General features: G+C 41.2%; 2 protein-coding genes across 2 annotated transcripts; both read right to left on the bottom strand.

The window, feature by feature from the left end:
- Positions 1 to 3,613: 3,613 nt before the first annotated feature.
- Positions 3,614 to 4,868, bottom strand: LOC137941228 (chlorophyll a-b binding protein 4, chloroplastic-like). The gene is made up of 3 exons (XM_068786547.1): positions 4,580 to 4,868; positions 4,081 to 4,496; positions 3,614 to 3,987 (listed from the first exon to the last, which is right to left on the bottom strand). The coding sequence occupies exons 1-3, from the start codon at positions 4,786 to 4,788 to the stop codon at positions 3,854 to 3,856; spliced, it is 759 nt and encodes a 252-aa protein (XP_068642648.1). The 5' UTR covers positions 4,789 to 4,868; the 3' UTR covers positions 3,614 to 3,853.
- A 2,273-nt stretch (positions 4,869 to 7,141) lies between these two features.
- LOC137942124 (expansin-A1-like) lies at positions 7,142 to 8,869 on the bottom strand. The gene is made up of 4 exons (XM_068787810.1): positions 8,806 to 8,869; positions 8,559 to 8,687; positions 8,130 to 8,442; positions 7,142 to 7,908 (listed from the first exon to the last, which is right to left on the bottom strand). The coding sequence occupies exons 2-4, from the start codon at positions 8,680 to 8,682 to the stop codon at positions 7,602 to 7,604; spliced, it is 744 nt and encodes a 247-aa protein (XP_068643911.1). The 5' UTR covers positions 8,683 to 8,687; positions 8,806 to 8,869; the 3' UTR covers positions 7,142 to 7,601.
- Between the last annotated feature and the right edge of the window lie 5,145 nt (positions 8,870 to 14,014).

Genomic DNA, 14,014 nt, shown 5'->3' with positions numbered 1-14,014 from the left:
GGTCTGCTAGCATAGAGTCTGTCCCTATATGTTCTATAGAAATCTGCTTATTCTGAACTCTCTCCTTAACAATTAGAAACTTGATGTCAATAAACTTAGACTTCGTCGAGTTCCTATTATTGTTGGAATAAAGTACTGCCGAGTTATTGTCACAGTAAATTTTTAATGGCCTGTGAATGCTATCTACCACTCGCAGCCCAGTGACAAAGTTTCACAACCATATTCCATGGTTGGATGTCTCAAAACAAGCAATGAAATCTGCAGCCATGGTTGAAGAAGCTATGAGAGTCTGCTTAGCAGACTTCCATGAGATAGCTCATTCACCCAACATAAAGATGTAGCCTAATGTGGAGCGTCTGCTGTCTTGGCATCCGGCAAAGTCGGAATCAGATAACCCAATAATCTCTAAACTATCTGATCTCTGATAAGTAAGCATGTAGTCTTTTGTTCTCCTCAAATGATGCATCACACGTTTGGCTGCCTTCCAATGTTGCATACCCGGATTACTCAAATACCTGCCCAGAATTCCTACTATAAATGCTATGTCGGGACAAGTAAAAACTTGAGCGTACATTAAACTCCCTACTACTGATGCATAGGGAATTTTCTGTATCTCTATTCTTTCAAGATCATTTTTAGGGCACTGTTTGAGACTAAACTTGTCTCATTTAACGATGGGTGTGTCTCTTGGTTTACTATCTTTTATGCCGAATTTACTCAACACCTTATCAATATAGTTCTTTTGTGACAACCTAAGGATACCTTGAGAATGATCTCTAAGTATCTGTATACTTAATACAAAAGAGGCATCACAAAGATCTTTCATCTTGAATTTCTTCATCAAAATTTTTTTGGTTTCGTGCAGTAAGCCTATATCGCTACTAGCGAGTAGAATATCATCGACATATAATATCAGGAAGATGTATTTTCTCCCACTGAACTTATGATATACACAGTCATCAACAACATTCGCCTCAAAACACTACAAGGTTATGACTTGATGGAACTTGTGATACCATTGACGGGAAGCCTGTTTGAGACCATAAATGGATTTCTTCAATTTACAGACCATAGACTTTGGATCACCAGATACAAAGTTTTCTGGTTGTACCATATAAATCATCTCATCAATGTCTCCATTGAGAAACACAGTTTTGACATCCATCTGATGTAGCTCTAGATCTAAATGAGCCACTAATGCCATTATTGTTCTAAAAGAGTCTTTCGACGATACCGGAGAGAGAGTCTCTTTATAGTCTATGCCTTCCCTTTGAGTAAAACCTTTAGCGACTAGATGGACCTTATATCTCTCGACATTGCCCTTTGAATCCCTCTTGGTTTTAAATATCCATTTACAACCAATGGGCTTCTTACCTTTAGGCAACTCAATGAGATTTCAAACATCATTGTCTTTCATAGACTTTATCTCATCCTTCATGGCATCAATCTACTTTTGAGAGTTAGAACTGCGCAAGGCTTGGCATAAGTTAATTGGGTCATCTTCTGTCAATCCGACGCCATCCTCATGTTCTTGGAGAAATATGACATAATCATCTGGAATTGCATTTTTCCTTTCCCTAGTGGATCTCATTAATAGCACTTCTTGAGGTTGTTGAGTTTGTACTAAAGGTGGTGCAAGAGGAAAAATCTCATTATTGTCTTGATCTGGAACAATGTCAAAAATAGGAGCCTGAACATTGTCCTCTAGTGCCTGAACTGTGTCTTGAACAGTATTAGGTATGAAGACCTGATCACTATCAATAACAGATTCTTCTTGAAAGACAACATTCTTTATGTTTTCTTCCCCTCCAAACTCAATATCCTCAAGGAATCTCACGTTTCCCGTTTCAAAGAAGGATCGTGATGTGGGATCGTAAAACTAATAACCCCGAGAGCGCTCAGCATAACCAACGAAATAACAGCTAACCGTCTTTGAGTCCAGTTTTCTTTTATGTGGCCTATAAGGCCACGCTTCAACTGGGCAACCCCAAATGTGCAAATGCCTAATGCTAGGCTTCTTGCCTGTCCAAAGTTCATAGGTTGCGCTCTTGCTCAATGTCATAGAGCCCCGAAATGCCTCTGGAATGGAGTATTTCATGATCATCAAACACATTCGGTTAGAACGCTCCCACTTCTCAATTTTAACCTCATTGAGGTTAGCAAGAGTAGAAATGGGTGGCTCTGCCCGAAGTGCAAGATCCAAATCCATACAACCGAGGACAATTTCCACGGTATCTTTCCAGGCCTTAAAATTCGTACCGCTTAACATTGGAATGCTGCTTATTTGAACAGTAACATTTGAAGCAGTAACAACAGAAACTGTATAAAGAACAAAATAAACAAGCATACTCACATTAACTAGCATGTCATATAAAGAAAAATAGACAAGTACAAAATAAAATCCAAATTAGGGACCTATCTCAAGATACCTAGTACAACATTAATTCCTAGTATTTGGACAGAGAAATTAATTATAAGTGGTACTCTTAGTGCAATGATCAAATACTGACAACCAGTTCTGTCAAATAATAGCCTTTCTTTGGACCCACTATTGTTCACATGAAAAGTCTTTATAATTGTCACACATTTATCATCACAGGTACGTTGTTGAGTTGGCCAAATTGTGTCTTCATTTGGGTCGAACACAATTTGCATAAATAATTCCGTACAAACATCTATGTATGTCTAAGTAAATTATTCTACAGTAACAAACAAATATGAACAGCCTTATTGGGCATATACGCCAAACGCAAAGCTTCAACTCGGTCTAGCCAGCTCAGCCTGAGTTGACCTGATCTGTAGCAACAGGTTTGAGTTGACTCACCCGAGTCAATCTAATTAGGTAAAGCTACAAACCAAAGTTTTTTTTTTTTTTTTTTACGGCGACGCTGCAGTTTGTCTAATGGACACTACATTGCACACAATGGTTGTCCAACGGATATGACATGTCCGCTACTGTGAACGGGCACGATAGTTACCCAATGGACAAAGCATTGCGCCCACTACAGTGACCGGGCACAGCATTTGCCCAATGGTCATTGCAACGCATCCGTTGCCGTGACCAGGCACGGAAGAGTGGCCGATGGGCGCTACAGCGCATCGAGTCCCAGTGCTTGCGGGCACGGCATCGCTCTCGACGGGAATTGCTATCGCCCAACGGCACGACAGCACTCCCGACGGGCACTGTTGTCGCCCAATTGTCCTCCGTCGGCCGATTTGTCGTCGCCCAATCTTCCTCCGTCGCTCGTTCCCTTCCGACGACGAAAAAATTGATACCCTCGCCAGATGGATGTTGCAATGTGTCCAGGCATCCTCCGTCACCATAACCATGTTGTGTCTCTTTATATAGGGTTCCCATAATTCCCTATGGTATCTACTTAATTGGCCCATTCCTTAATGGGCTTAACAAAATTAAATCACTTAATTTCAACCCATTCTATTAATAATAAAAAATATAATTACATAATAAATATGTTACCTAAATTAGAATAGAAAATGTTAATTTCCTAACAATTAGACTTTGTAAATGATATGATGATATTATGTGAGGTGAGTTACCGATCCTGTTTTAGAGGTGATTCAGGATATTAGACCACGTTTTTGCATAAAGGGATTGAGAAGCACCAGTTGCATTACTTGTAACCGGACATGGATGAAAGAAAGGGAGTGGAGAAACTGAAGTAGGTGACGGCACATTACAAGTACATTACTTTACCCTGTACATCTGTTGACATCATTTTCCCCAGTTTTTTATATTCAATCTCGATGTCATCCCAAAACCAGATCGTCGTTGTTACATCGAAACAGAATTACACCGGATCCGTCTTTCAGTCTTCAATCCTTTGAGATTACTTCATCCACTGAGTGTTTGAACAATGGTGTTGTGCCATGGATCGGAAAGGTGCTGCAAAAGGTTGTCGAAGGGGCCCTTACCAGTCACATTGTACTGGACTAGGAAACCCAGGAACGCCAGCATTGCCAATCTCCCTGCAAACAGAGCGTTCAATCAGCCTTCGCCTCTCCTTCTGCCGATGAACAAAAAATGAAAAAGAAAAGAAAAAAAGAGAACCAGTTAATTACCGTTGGCGAGCTCCTTCTCTTTGGCTTCTTCAGAGGGAGTGAAGTTGAGAGGGTTGAAGATTCCTCCCGGGTATCCGCACTCGTTCGGCGGCAGACTGTAATTCTTGAAAATGGGGTCCTGGTTAACGCTTCCGGGATTTTTTATGTCCTGCCACCTCCGAATCTCCACGTAGTGGAACAAGATGAACTCGATGACGAAGAGGGTGGAAGAGGAGGCGAAGTACTCGGCCTTCCCGGCGTCGTACCACTTCGGCACGTTGATCAGACCAATATTGGTCAGAATCTCCGGAATCAACATACCCGCCACTCCCAGCATTGCCCATCGACTGTTAACCAGCTCTGCTTGCACATACCACTTCAAGTTTTCTGGGTCCTCCGCCAGACCCAGTGGATCGAACCCATTGTCACCTGGAAGACTGCCTCCCATGCAGAATCAAACCATTAATTAATACATGATGGATTCATTAGAAATACACACCAAGCTAAACGAACGACTCACCTGCCGTTGAGATACGGCGGAGAAGTCAAACCCGGCAGCCACTCTCCTTTCTTTGCCTCCACCTTGAAGGAAGTAGTATTGGAGGTCGACGGCAGCGGCCTGAAGGACCACGCTCTGGTAAGTTTACCCGAAGACCCAGTAAGGAATCTCGACCTCGAAGCCAACGGCCGGAAGCCGGCGACGGAAGCTTGAGTCGTGACAGTTGCCATTTAGGATCGAAATGAAGTCCCCGCGAAGAAGTTCCGTCTTCGGCGAGGGCGAAGGAAGAATGTTTTGGCGACTGTGGGCTGAAACTCTCCTTTGTATTTCATGCGGAGGCGGATATTTGTGGCTCCGATTGGTGGACAAAACGGACGGTCGGATGGGGAGATGTGAGAGAACCAACGGGTGAGATCTGTTCAAGGGGTGGAATGACCAATAAGAGCATTTGGTCCTTATCCGTCTTATCTAGTTCGCCAAATCCGGAAATCTAACCGCGTGACGCCATTGGTGAATAAAATTCACGTGGGGTCCACATCGAAATGCCATGTTGGAGATCTTTCGTCGGCGTTTTGCCACGCGTAAACATTAGGACGAACCAATCATTGCCAAATGGCAGTAAAGCTTGTATACCACGTAAGTCGATGCTTTCTCGCCTAGCCAATGGGTTTTCACTGTATGATCTGCCTTATCTGACTCTAACCTCTGAAGTTTTGGGGCCGCGTTAGAAATTTACGATCCACGTTAAGTTGGGCTACTTTGGGCTGGGCTTTTCTGATCCACTACTTAGTGCATGGACGGGCCCGAATTCCTAGATTGATTGTTGAATCATCTTCCCTTCCCTTCCCCTACTTCTCTTCCATGTCTTCTCTGCAAGTTTCAACGCTCTTCTTCTTTCTCTCTTCCTTTACTTTTCAATTTTTATTTATTTTTATTTTAATAATAGCAACATGATCTGCCTTAATGATTTCACTTCTCTAAGTATCTGCGGTAAACAAATTTCAGATAGCCTCACAACATCCACCAAACAGCGGCCGAAATTAATCGAATTTTGAGTTATGGAAGCTTTCCTTGAAGGCAAATCAATATGTTTTACCATGAATAGTCCAACACAGGAGCCCGAATTGCAGAAATGGAATCTTTTCTTTTCAAAACGATGGAGGGTTGTTTCACCATTTTCGATTTTACACGCCATAAAAAGTGGCAAAAACGACTCCGTGAAACGTTAAAGAACATGGAACGGGGCCGACTGAAAAGGAGAGGTGATCTAACAGATGGACAGCCATGTGCATACCTTTGTCTGCCGCTCCCCTTCTGAGAAGAAGCCAAAAGCTCGACGAGATTCTACCCAACACCAATTCAAATCTAATCGTAAAACCCAAAAAAAAAAAAACAGAAAGGACGGATGGTGAGTTTCTGTTTGTACAAAAACCAGGAAAAAGGAAGGGGTCTTCACTTATTCTGGCTCAGAAATTATGAAGTACCCTGGAACCTGCAGAGATAGGCTTTTTAACCTTTTTCTTGGGCTTTGTCTTCTACGTTTTAGACGTTATCTTACGACAGGCCATACGCAGTTTTGTGTATCTGCTCTGCTTCAAAGATTTGGGTTCATGTGAGAATCTCAATAACAGCAACATATCACTAACATTTCACATCCTAAAACAAGGCGAAGGAATAAAATAAGATAGAAAGAAAGAAAATAAAAAAGTGTAGTCACTGAGCATCTATGCAGTTACAGTTACAGTTCCCTGGCTTTCAGATTCAAGCTGCAAAAGTTTCCCACGATTTTAGATGTTTGCTACTGTTGTAATTTTCAAGACGCTAGCAGTATGTATGTAATGGGACCCGATCTTCTGCTCCATGGATTTCTTTTTCAGATAATCATACCTTACGGAAGAAGATGGTTCAGATACAGCACAGCTATACCTGCTACGACTCGCTACAAAACAAAAGAGGCGGAGGCAGAGGCAGAAAATTTCTTCCTGAGTACAAGAGACAAGCATCTGAAAGAGAGAAGCAGAGCCATGAAAAAGAAAAAAACTGAGACTGAAACTATTTTATTCATTGATGCTTGTAGCTTGATTAGCCATCTTAGCGTTCTGGGTTTTGATTCTATTAATCCCCATGACAAAGAACACCGACAAACATAGCATTTATTATTGCAGTAAGATAGACAAGAACAAGCAGGTAGGAACTGTTCAGTAGTTTCAATTAAAACAATGTCGGATTCTTCTTCAATGTTTACAACAACTTCCTCTGTTCAACTTCCCTATCCATGATACAAGAAGAATGTGCAGTTTGTAACTTTTAGCTTGCATTCTTAAGTTGAAAACCCCAGTTGCCCACAAACAGAAAGATTCTTTCAAGAATAGGTATCAGAAGAAGAAAAACAGTCCCAGGAACAGAAGCACCTCCCTCTTAACACGATCAGGCAATCCATGGGATGATAAAGACAACAAAAGAAAAAAAATAATGGCCGCCTCAGCAGAACTTATCATCATCGATAAGTCACTCAAGTCCAACAAAGGGATTTTTTAAAAAAAATTAGAAAAGGAATGGATGAGAGAAAGTGGAGAAACAGAGTAGGAGAAAACTTTTTTTCCCATTCATAGTTGCAGCTTACATTTACATTCTCATATATAACTTCTCTCATAGATATAACAAGGACAAATGCATCAACCTGCTGATTGCAATGCCGAAACGAAGACTCACAAGAAAAAGGAAAAAAAAAAAGTTTACTAATGGCGGGTAGTAAGAGTCCACCTCTGCCAGCTCCTGTCTTGGATGGAGTACATAAGTTTTTTTTTTTTTTTTTAGTTTTTCTATCCCTTGAAACAAGGCCTTTAAGAAATTAAGGCCCAAGAATAGAAAAAGAAAAACTCCAATGGCAGTCAAATGATGAGAGCCATTTTAAAATATGAAGCCCTTTCATGTTGACTTAGACATACCAAACTAGTAAGTAGTAATGTTATTAGTCTTCCTCCATGAAACTAGTAGCCCTGAGCTGAAGACTGCAAGTGCTTGGACCCATTAGTGAAGCAGCTCAGCGGAACTGGCCTCCACTGTAGGTCTGGCCGAAGGACCAATTTGGAGAGGCAACATTGTAAGACACAACACTGCGTCCATCGCTTGTGGTGACCTTGAAGGATAGGGCTTGGCCATTGAGGTAAGTGTTGCTTTGCCAGTTCTGACCCCAGTTCCTGGACATTGCTTGCCAGCCAGTCCTGGAGCCCTTGATGAAAACAGCATGCACATCACCAGCTCCACCAACGTTAGTTATCAGGACCAGGTTGAAGTAGGAGTGGCCATTAATGGTGAATCTGATGCCTCCCCTCTTCCTGCAGGGCACCCTGCAAAAGACAACCCAGATAGCAAAAAGATGAGTTTATGTACTTTATATTTTTGTGATTTGAGCTGAAATATGCATGCCAAAAGAACAAAATTGACGGTTTGAAGCAACTGTAGAATCTCAGCGGTTAAACAGAGTACCAGAGGCTCTCCTGCAAAATCAGATGAAAAACAGAGGACCTGCCATGGGGAGTGGTAGAGTAAAAGAAATAAAAAAATTCACCTTCTGTATGCCACAGGAACAATCCCTGCTCTGTACTGTGCAATGCGCTGAAAGACAGGCTGGGAGAGGTCAAAATGCTGCTGGGGAGGGTTGCACCAGCCCCCGGCATTGTTGGGGAGGGCATTGTTTGGTGGGCAAAAATTAGTGGCCGTGACCATTATGGAGCCCGGAAGGCACCATTTGGAGTCACTCACGCACCTGATCTCAAAGCAAGCTCCGCAACTCATGCCATTGTTAAACAAGGCTGTGCTTAGAGCCGCAGTGTTAGTTCCATACCCCTGGCTATAAAGGTTCCCATACCCACAAGCGCCCCCTGCAAACACAGAAGAGGGAAAACATCAGCAACACAACATTTGCCACTAAACTATATCTTCAAGAGAACTATGGCTGGCTGAAAGAAAATTTCAGCTCATCCGCGAAGCTACATACCCATTGTGCCTGATGCATCACCACCTCCGTAGAAAGTGGCATGAGCATTAATCCAACCACCGTAACCGTAAGCTACTCTGAAAATGGAGAAGAAGCCCACCAAGAAAAAGCCGAGGGGAGACATTTTGCCTGCACACATTTTCAAACAGCTTAGACCCATTTGAGCTCTCACTGATATTTTACTGCGAGATACAGAAAAGAAGATCAGAGATGAAACAAGGAAGAACGGAATGAAATGGGTTTCTACCTGCGGAGAGCTACGCGGAGGTTTTTGTGAGGGAGAGGGAGCGTTTGGGTGAGAGTAACGTGAGGGGGCGAGGGTATTATATAGAGCTTCGAGGGAGCAAAAACCGCTTCGTGGAGGCGGTTTTGTGAGCTGAAAGGACCCCACTTTACCAGGTCTTGGGACCTCTGCAAGCAGTTTGTCGCCGAAAACCGCGTTGTTTGGCCACTGTCCATGTGTGTCAAGTAAGCCAATAAGCGGTTTTGGGCCTGACTGGTAAAAACTCCTCATTCACTCCATTACAGCTTAGCTTACCCAGTTACAGTTTACTGCTGAACAAATTAAAAACCAGAAAGCTTGCTTTTCTTCTCCTATAGCTTGTGGGTCGACAAGAGTTTTAATCAAGGCATGAAATATATTCAAATAGAATATGATTTAAGAAAGAAGGAAAAACTAAGAAATCTGCGCACAAGTACAGAAAGTATCAAAGGCTATCAAACAGTACGAAGGCATAGAAGAAGATGCAGCAACTCTTAGTCATTATTATTGTTTCTTTAAAGAAGTAAGCAGGAGCTTTTGGTTTTATTAAATGGACAAAGCTGCTACTTTCACGGTTCAGCCGTTTATTAGTACTCAAGACACACAGGTGAATTTAATGGAGCTTTGACCAGACTGAATTTTCAATTTTCTACGGATGCAGTTTCTTTGAAATATGAACCTGATCCTTTTACTTTATCTCTCTGCCTTCTCCACGTGGTTGATGAGATTAGAAGCAGCATTCCCACTTGAGAAACAGATACCCAGAAAGATTAGATCTTTTTTATTCATTTAACTGCACCTGGCAGATTTTTTACAGGAGTCCAAATTCCTCTGATAACGGACCAGCAAGCTGCATGGCATGTGGGAATGTGTAATACGAAAACAAGTCCTTAAATGCTTTTCCTTCTACAGCTGGTTTTATGGAATTTTTCTGCTCCACAGCTGGTTTCTCAGTTGAGCTACTTTGTTCACTCTTCTAAATCAATCTCCGAGCGAGACAGAGTAGACCCAGAATAAAAAAATGGAAAGAACAATAGTGAAGTTTACAGTTATCTAGGACTTACTGGCATAACATAGAGAAATAAACCTAAAATCTTGAGCAAACTTCATTTTTTACTGGAAGACCCAAATTAGAAAACTGAGACTACTAGGTCGGTTGATCGTAAAATAGTAGGTCCGGGAATCCCGGCATGGAATAGAAGTCAACCGTTGATGAATAGGGTTTTTTCTGTCTATAAAACCAAAAGAAAATTCATGGGGAGAAGAAACAGAGAAAGTCAAGTCACAGAGTACTATAAATTAGTATATTATGTAGTTGTTGTTATAGTTCTGATTCATGCCACTTTATTCGCAGGTTTAAGCATTGGGAAGATAAGGAAACTACTACTAGATAGGTGCCATTGCACCTCTGTTTTGGCCATTCCATGAGAATTCCTTGAAATTTTGAACTGGGTATATCGTGTCCAGAGTTTGTAGAGATGCCTGGTCATATCTTATCTCACCTCGGAGATTTTAACGTCTAGCTTCTCATGCAATGATAGAGAACGATAGGAATTTCAATAGGGTGAAGTTGTTTGTTGAGATCAGATGGTATGCGCCGTAGAGGAGCTCTTGATAGTGATTTGCTACAGGTTATCGGCTCCCCACCATCCCACAAGCAAATCTGTCTAGATCTTCTTTCGTCTCTAATGCCTAGTTTTTACCTCTTTAACGTCACTTTCTTTCTTTGAAAATTTTTCATCTCTGTAGATTCTTCCACCTAATGGAAAAGAAAGAATTCCCCCAACTGAATTCGGTGAAAGAAACAAGGAGAAAAGACCAAAATTCAGATACAAAGTAATTGGAAACAACAGTTTTTTTCTCTTGTCCACTGGAAAAATCACATCAATCCCTTTAGGTGTAAACTGTAAACTCTCACAACAGTCAGTTTTCTTGTGACAATTTGAAAAGGGTGATCTTTACTTCTTTGCTTAATAGAGAATCAGAAAAAAAATGAGAGGCTTGGGTTTATAGCCTTTTTCTGTTTTTTACATATATATACCTCCGTTGTAGCCTCATGACTGAAGGGAAGACCCCCAACAGATGGATTCTCCTCCTTGAACAGTCAATCAATGGATAAATTACGTCTCTCAGTATATTTTTTTCAGTTGATTGTTCAAATTGTGCTTTTTTTAATGCCGACCACCCTATGTGAAAAGCTGATACTCTTCATGAGGAAGAAAACCTCAACCCAGTTACCACTCCTTGAAAAGAGAAGAACAAATCCTATTCTTTTAATAATGGAACAAATCCTCTCCTGTCTTCCACCATTTTCGTTTTAATGTTGAGTCATATTCGCATGCTTATTTGTCTAACTGTGATTGTTCCTGTCATAAATATTATATTAGCAGCCCACGAAGATTATTTTTGTCTGCTTGCCTTTGACGGTGATTTAGTAATGTAGCTTCTTTACTTGATGCAGAATAATCTTCTCTTTAGCAGAAGGAATCGGCCGGCTTTTGGTGGTGATGAGGAAATACTAATACTTTTCTCTGCTCAACCGTCGATAACCAACTTGTTCTTTTGCTTGTCTCCCGTCTTCTTTTCCTTCTTTTTGCTCTCCTCCTTTCTCCTTTAATCCAAACCGTTGTGCTGTTATCTCTAGCTGACCCTGATTCGATGCCCAATGCCATACTGGAGTTTTCAGAAAAAGATGACTCTGCCCACATTCCTCTTTTTGCAATTCTTCTTTAATCCAAGTCAAGGTATAACATCATTCCTTCTGCTGACGGAGGAGGACCGCTCTGTACAGAGACTAACCGTGGTTACTTTGAACTGAAGATAATTCTTTGGCTTTCAGCTCTGAAATGTCAATCCCTCGTTCACGTGTAACACTAGTGGCAATTGACATGCATCAAAAGGGAAGACACCCGGTGGGTCCTTTTTCACCTTTCTGTTCCTCAGTGGTAGTTGCACAGTTTTCCCAGTCATCAAACTTTGATCTCCTTCTTTCTTCACTTTCTGTCTTTGAATGCTTCTTCGCACTCGATTCATCCCTGTTAAGGTTAAGATGTAAGAAAGTAAGTTTGTGGAGGACGATTGATCTGAAAGTTGACTGAGCAGAAACAGAGCAGAGTTGTGTGGGGAAGCTAGAGAGAGGGAAAGAGGCAGAGTGAGGATGGGGGCAAGAATTTTGAATGCTGTCCAGTCACAACAGAAACTTTACACAAGGAATCAAAGCTGGATTTCTTTATAGAAAAAGGGATGGCCATGATCACCAAATGTTTGGACTTGGATACCATAGACACCCCCGTGATCAGTGGGGTAGCTGCCGAAGAAAGAGAGTGCTGAAATCTCCTGATAGATTAGGTGGGTCTTTCAATCCCTGGTACCTAATCCTAACTACTAAGAAAGAAAATTTTGGTGGGGGAGCTCAAAAGTGCTTTAACTAACACGCAGTGTTTCATGAAATGGCTTGTATTTGTTGACTTTCGGTTATCATTTGCAGCTGAGCTTTATATATTTCTATAACAACTAAGAAGAGTTTTTTATGATTCATCAAGGTGACAAGTAAACGAGAGATGGATGAATGGTAGAGCTGATTCTTAATGAGACCCAATTGAGTGCTACTCATTGGTGGTTGAATCTGAGCCGTGTGCATTTCATAAATCATTCATGAAGAGAGACCTGTACTCTGCCGACAGTTTCTCAAGCTTCAGGAATTCAAGATAATGATAGCAATCTCACAACTCATCAAGACAAGAAATAGAAGAAACTGAGTTTGGATTGAAAATGGTTTTTTTTAAAAGGCAAGGCCATGGATGATCTGCTCGAAGATGCTGGAGTACTAAAGAGGGTTTTAATAGATTATCTGCAATTGCCATCGTTGGTTGATTCTGTATAAAGAAGGGCTTATATGTTCCTGCATTATCTTTTCTTCCACCATCAATGGAGCAAATTCTGGAGGTGAGAGACAGCAGCTGATTCATGTTAGTCCAGAAAAGCAGGAAGTACTCTGCTTGTTTTCTTCTGCTGTTGTTGAATCATCAATCAAAGCAGCCGTGCCAAACATTGACAGTGCTTGTTTACTTTTCTTGTTTTCCCGTTACCAGTACAGAAATTGCCCCCTCGAAAGCAAAGAAAAATTCCTTGTCTTTTCTAAAATGTAATTTCAAGTAGAACAGAATCATTAAGTCATAACAAGAAAATGTTTTCTTCTTTGCTCAAATGAATAGAGTTTCATCCTGAATTTACTGTCTAATTTGTGTTTTAATGGCTATTCTGCTTGTGTCTGTCACCCCTGCAATGGAATGGCCGTGTAGAAGAAATACTGATAAAGATTCTGGTTGAATGCATTAAATTTTAGTAACTCGATCTGTAAACTGAAAGAACACCTCCATCAAGGGGAAAAAAAACTATATCAAAGATAGTGACATTGGCAAAGCACCTCCACATAAATCTTGTGATACAATCAGCACTTGATCTCCTCTGGATTTGGTTAATTGATACAAGAATCTCTTTCCCAATAAATTTGAAACCTGAGGGACCATCTTCGATTAAACTCTATATATTTAACTTACCCACTTAATTTAATCCTTCAGATAAAACTCAATAGAAAGGTTTCCAGACAACAGGACAAAACACCATTTGAGGCAGATTTGGCCTGATATACTAATTGGGCTACACGTATCCACGATGAAAGGCAATTTGTCTCCCTAAAATCAAATTTATTAAAGGTCTGATTCATTTGTTTCTCTTGGGATTTAACATTCCATCACTTTCTAATGTCATCCCATGCAGAGATTAGCATTTAATTAAGAGGAAGCCTTCCTATGAAAGCACCCTCTTTCAGCAGAGTCTACGTGGGACAAGGAAGGCATCAGTTCATCACGGAAATCGCCAGTCCACAGGGAAATCGGTGGTAGATATTGACTGGTTTGGATGCATATAGGTTGGAGCACCCCTACAGCAGAATCCTACCACTTCAATACATAATTGCACTTTGTTGCTGTGCAAATGAAAGGGGCATTAGGATGCACCGTGAGCCCTCTCTCTTGGCATCTTTTCCTTGAGACTGATTGCAAAACACGCTTCTATGATTGATTGATAAGCACATGTTTACCAGTGCTGATAAAGAAATGAGGCTATAACAGGGAGATTGGTTAATGATCCCTTCTAAATCAAGTGTAGCACACTTTTGGCTTCCAATGTTTCA

Source organism: Aristolochia californica, unplaced genomic scaffold (assembly GCF_029961685.1).
Source record: "Aristolochia californica isolate CCGP_79_NKW_82.1479 unplaced genomic scaffold, dmAriCali1.0.hap1 SCAF_9, whole genome shotgun sequence".
Taxonomy (NCBI): domain Eukaryota; kingdom Viridiplantae; phylum Streptophyta; class Magnoliopsida; order Piperales; family Aristolochiaceae; genus Aristolochia; species Aristolochia californica.
This window is presented reverse-complemented; position numbering and strand designations above follow the sequence as displayed.

What these genes read in the sequence shown, in the direction of transcription:
- LOC137941228 (XM_068786547.1), bottom strand. Translation starts at nt 4,788, where the DNA reads ATGGCAACTGTCACGACTCAAGCTTCCGTCGCCGGCTTCCGGCCGTTG. An exon ending in CCGCCGTATCTCAACGGCAG is followed by an intron (nt 4,497 to 4,579) that starts GTGAGTCGTTCG and finishes CATGGGAGGCAG; the next exon opens with TCTTCCAGGTGACAATGGGT. An exon ending in AGAGAAGGAGCTCGCCAACG is followed by an intron (nt 3,988 to 4,080) that starts GTAATTAACTGG and finishes CTCTGTTTGCAG; the next exon opens with GGAGATTGGCAATGCTGGCG.
- LOC137942124 (XM_068787810.1), bottom strand. Translation starts at nt 8,682, where the DNA reads ATGTCTCCCCTCGGCTTTTTCTTGGTGGGCTTCTTCTCCATTTTCAGA. An exon ending in TGATGCATCAGGCACAATGG is followed by an intron (nt 8,443 to 8,558) that starts GTATGTAGCTTC and finishes CTGTGTTTGCAG; the next exon opens with GGGGCGCTTGTGGGTATGGG. An exon ending in GTTCCTGTGGCATACAGAAG is followed by an intron (nt 7,909 to 8,129) that starts GTGAATTTTTTT and finishes TGTCTTTTGCAG; the next exon opens with GGTGCCCTGCAGGAAGAGGG.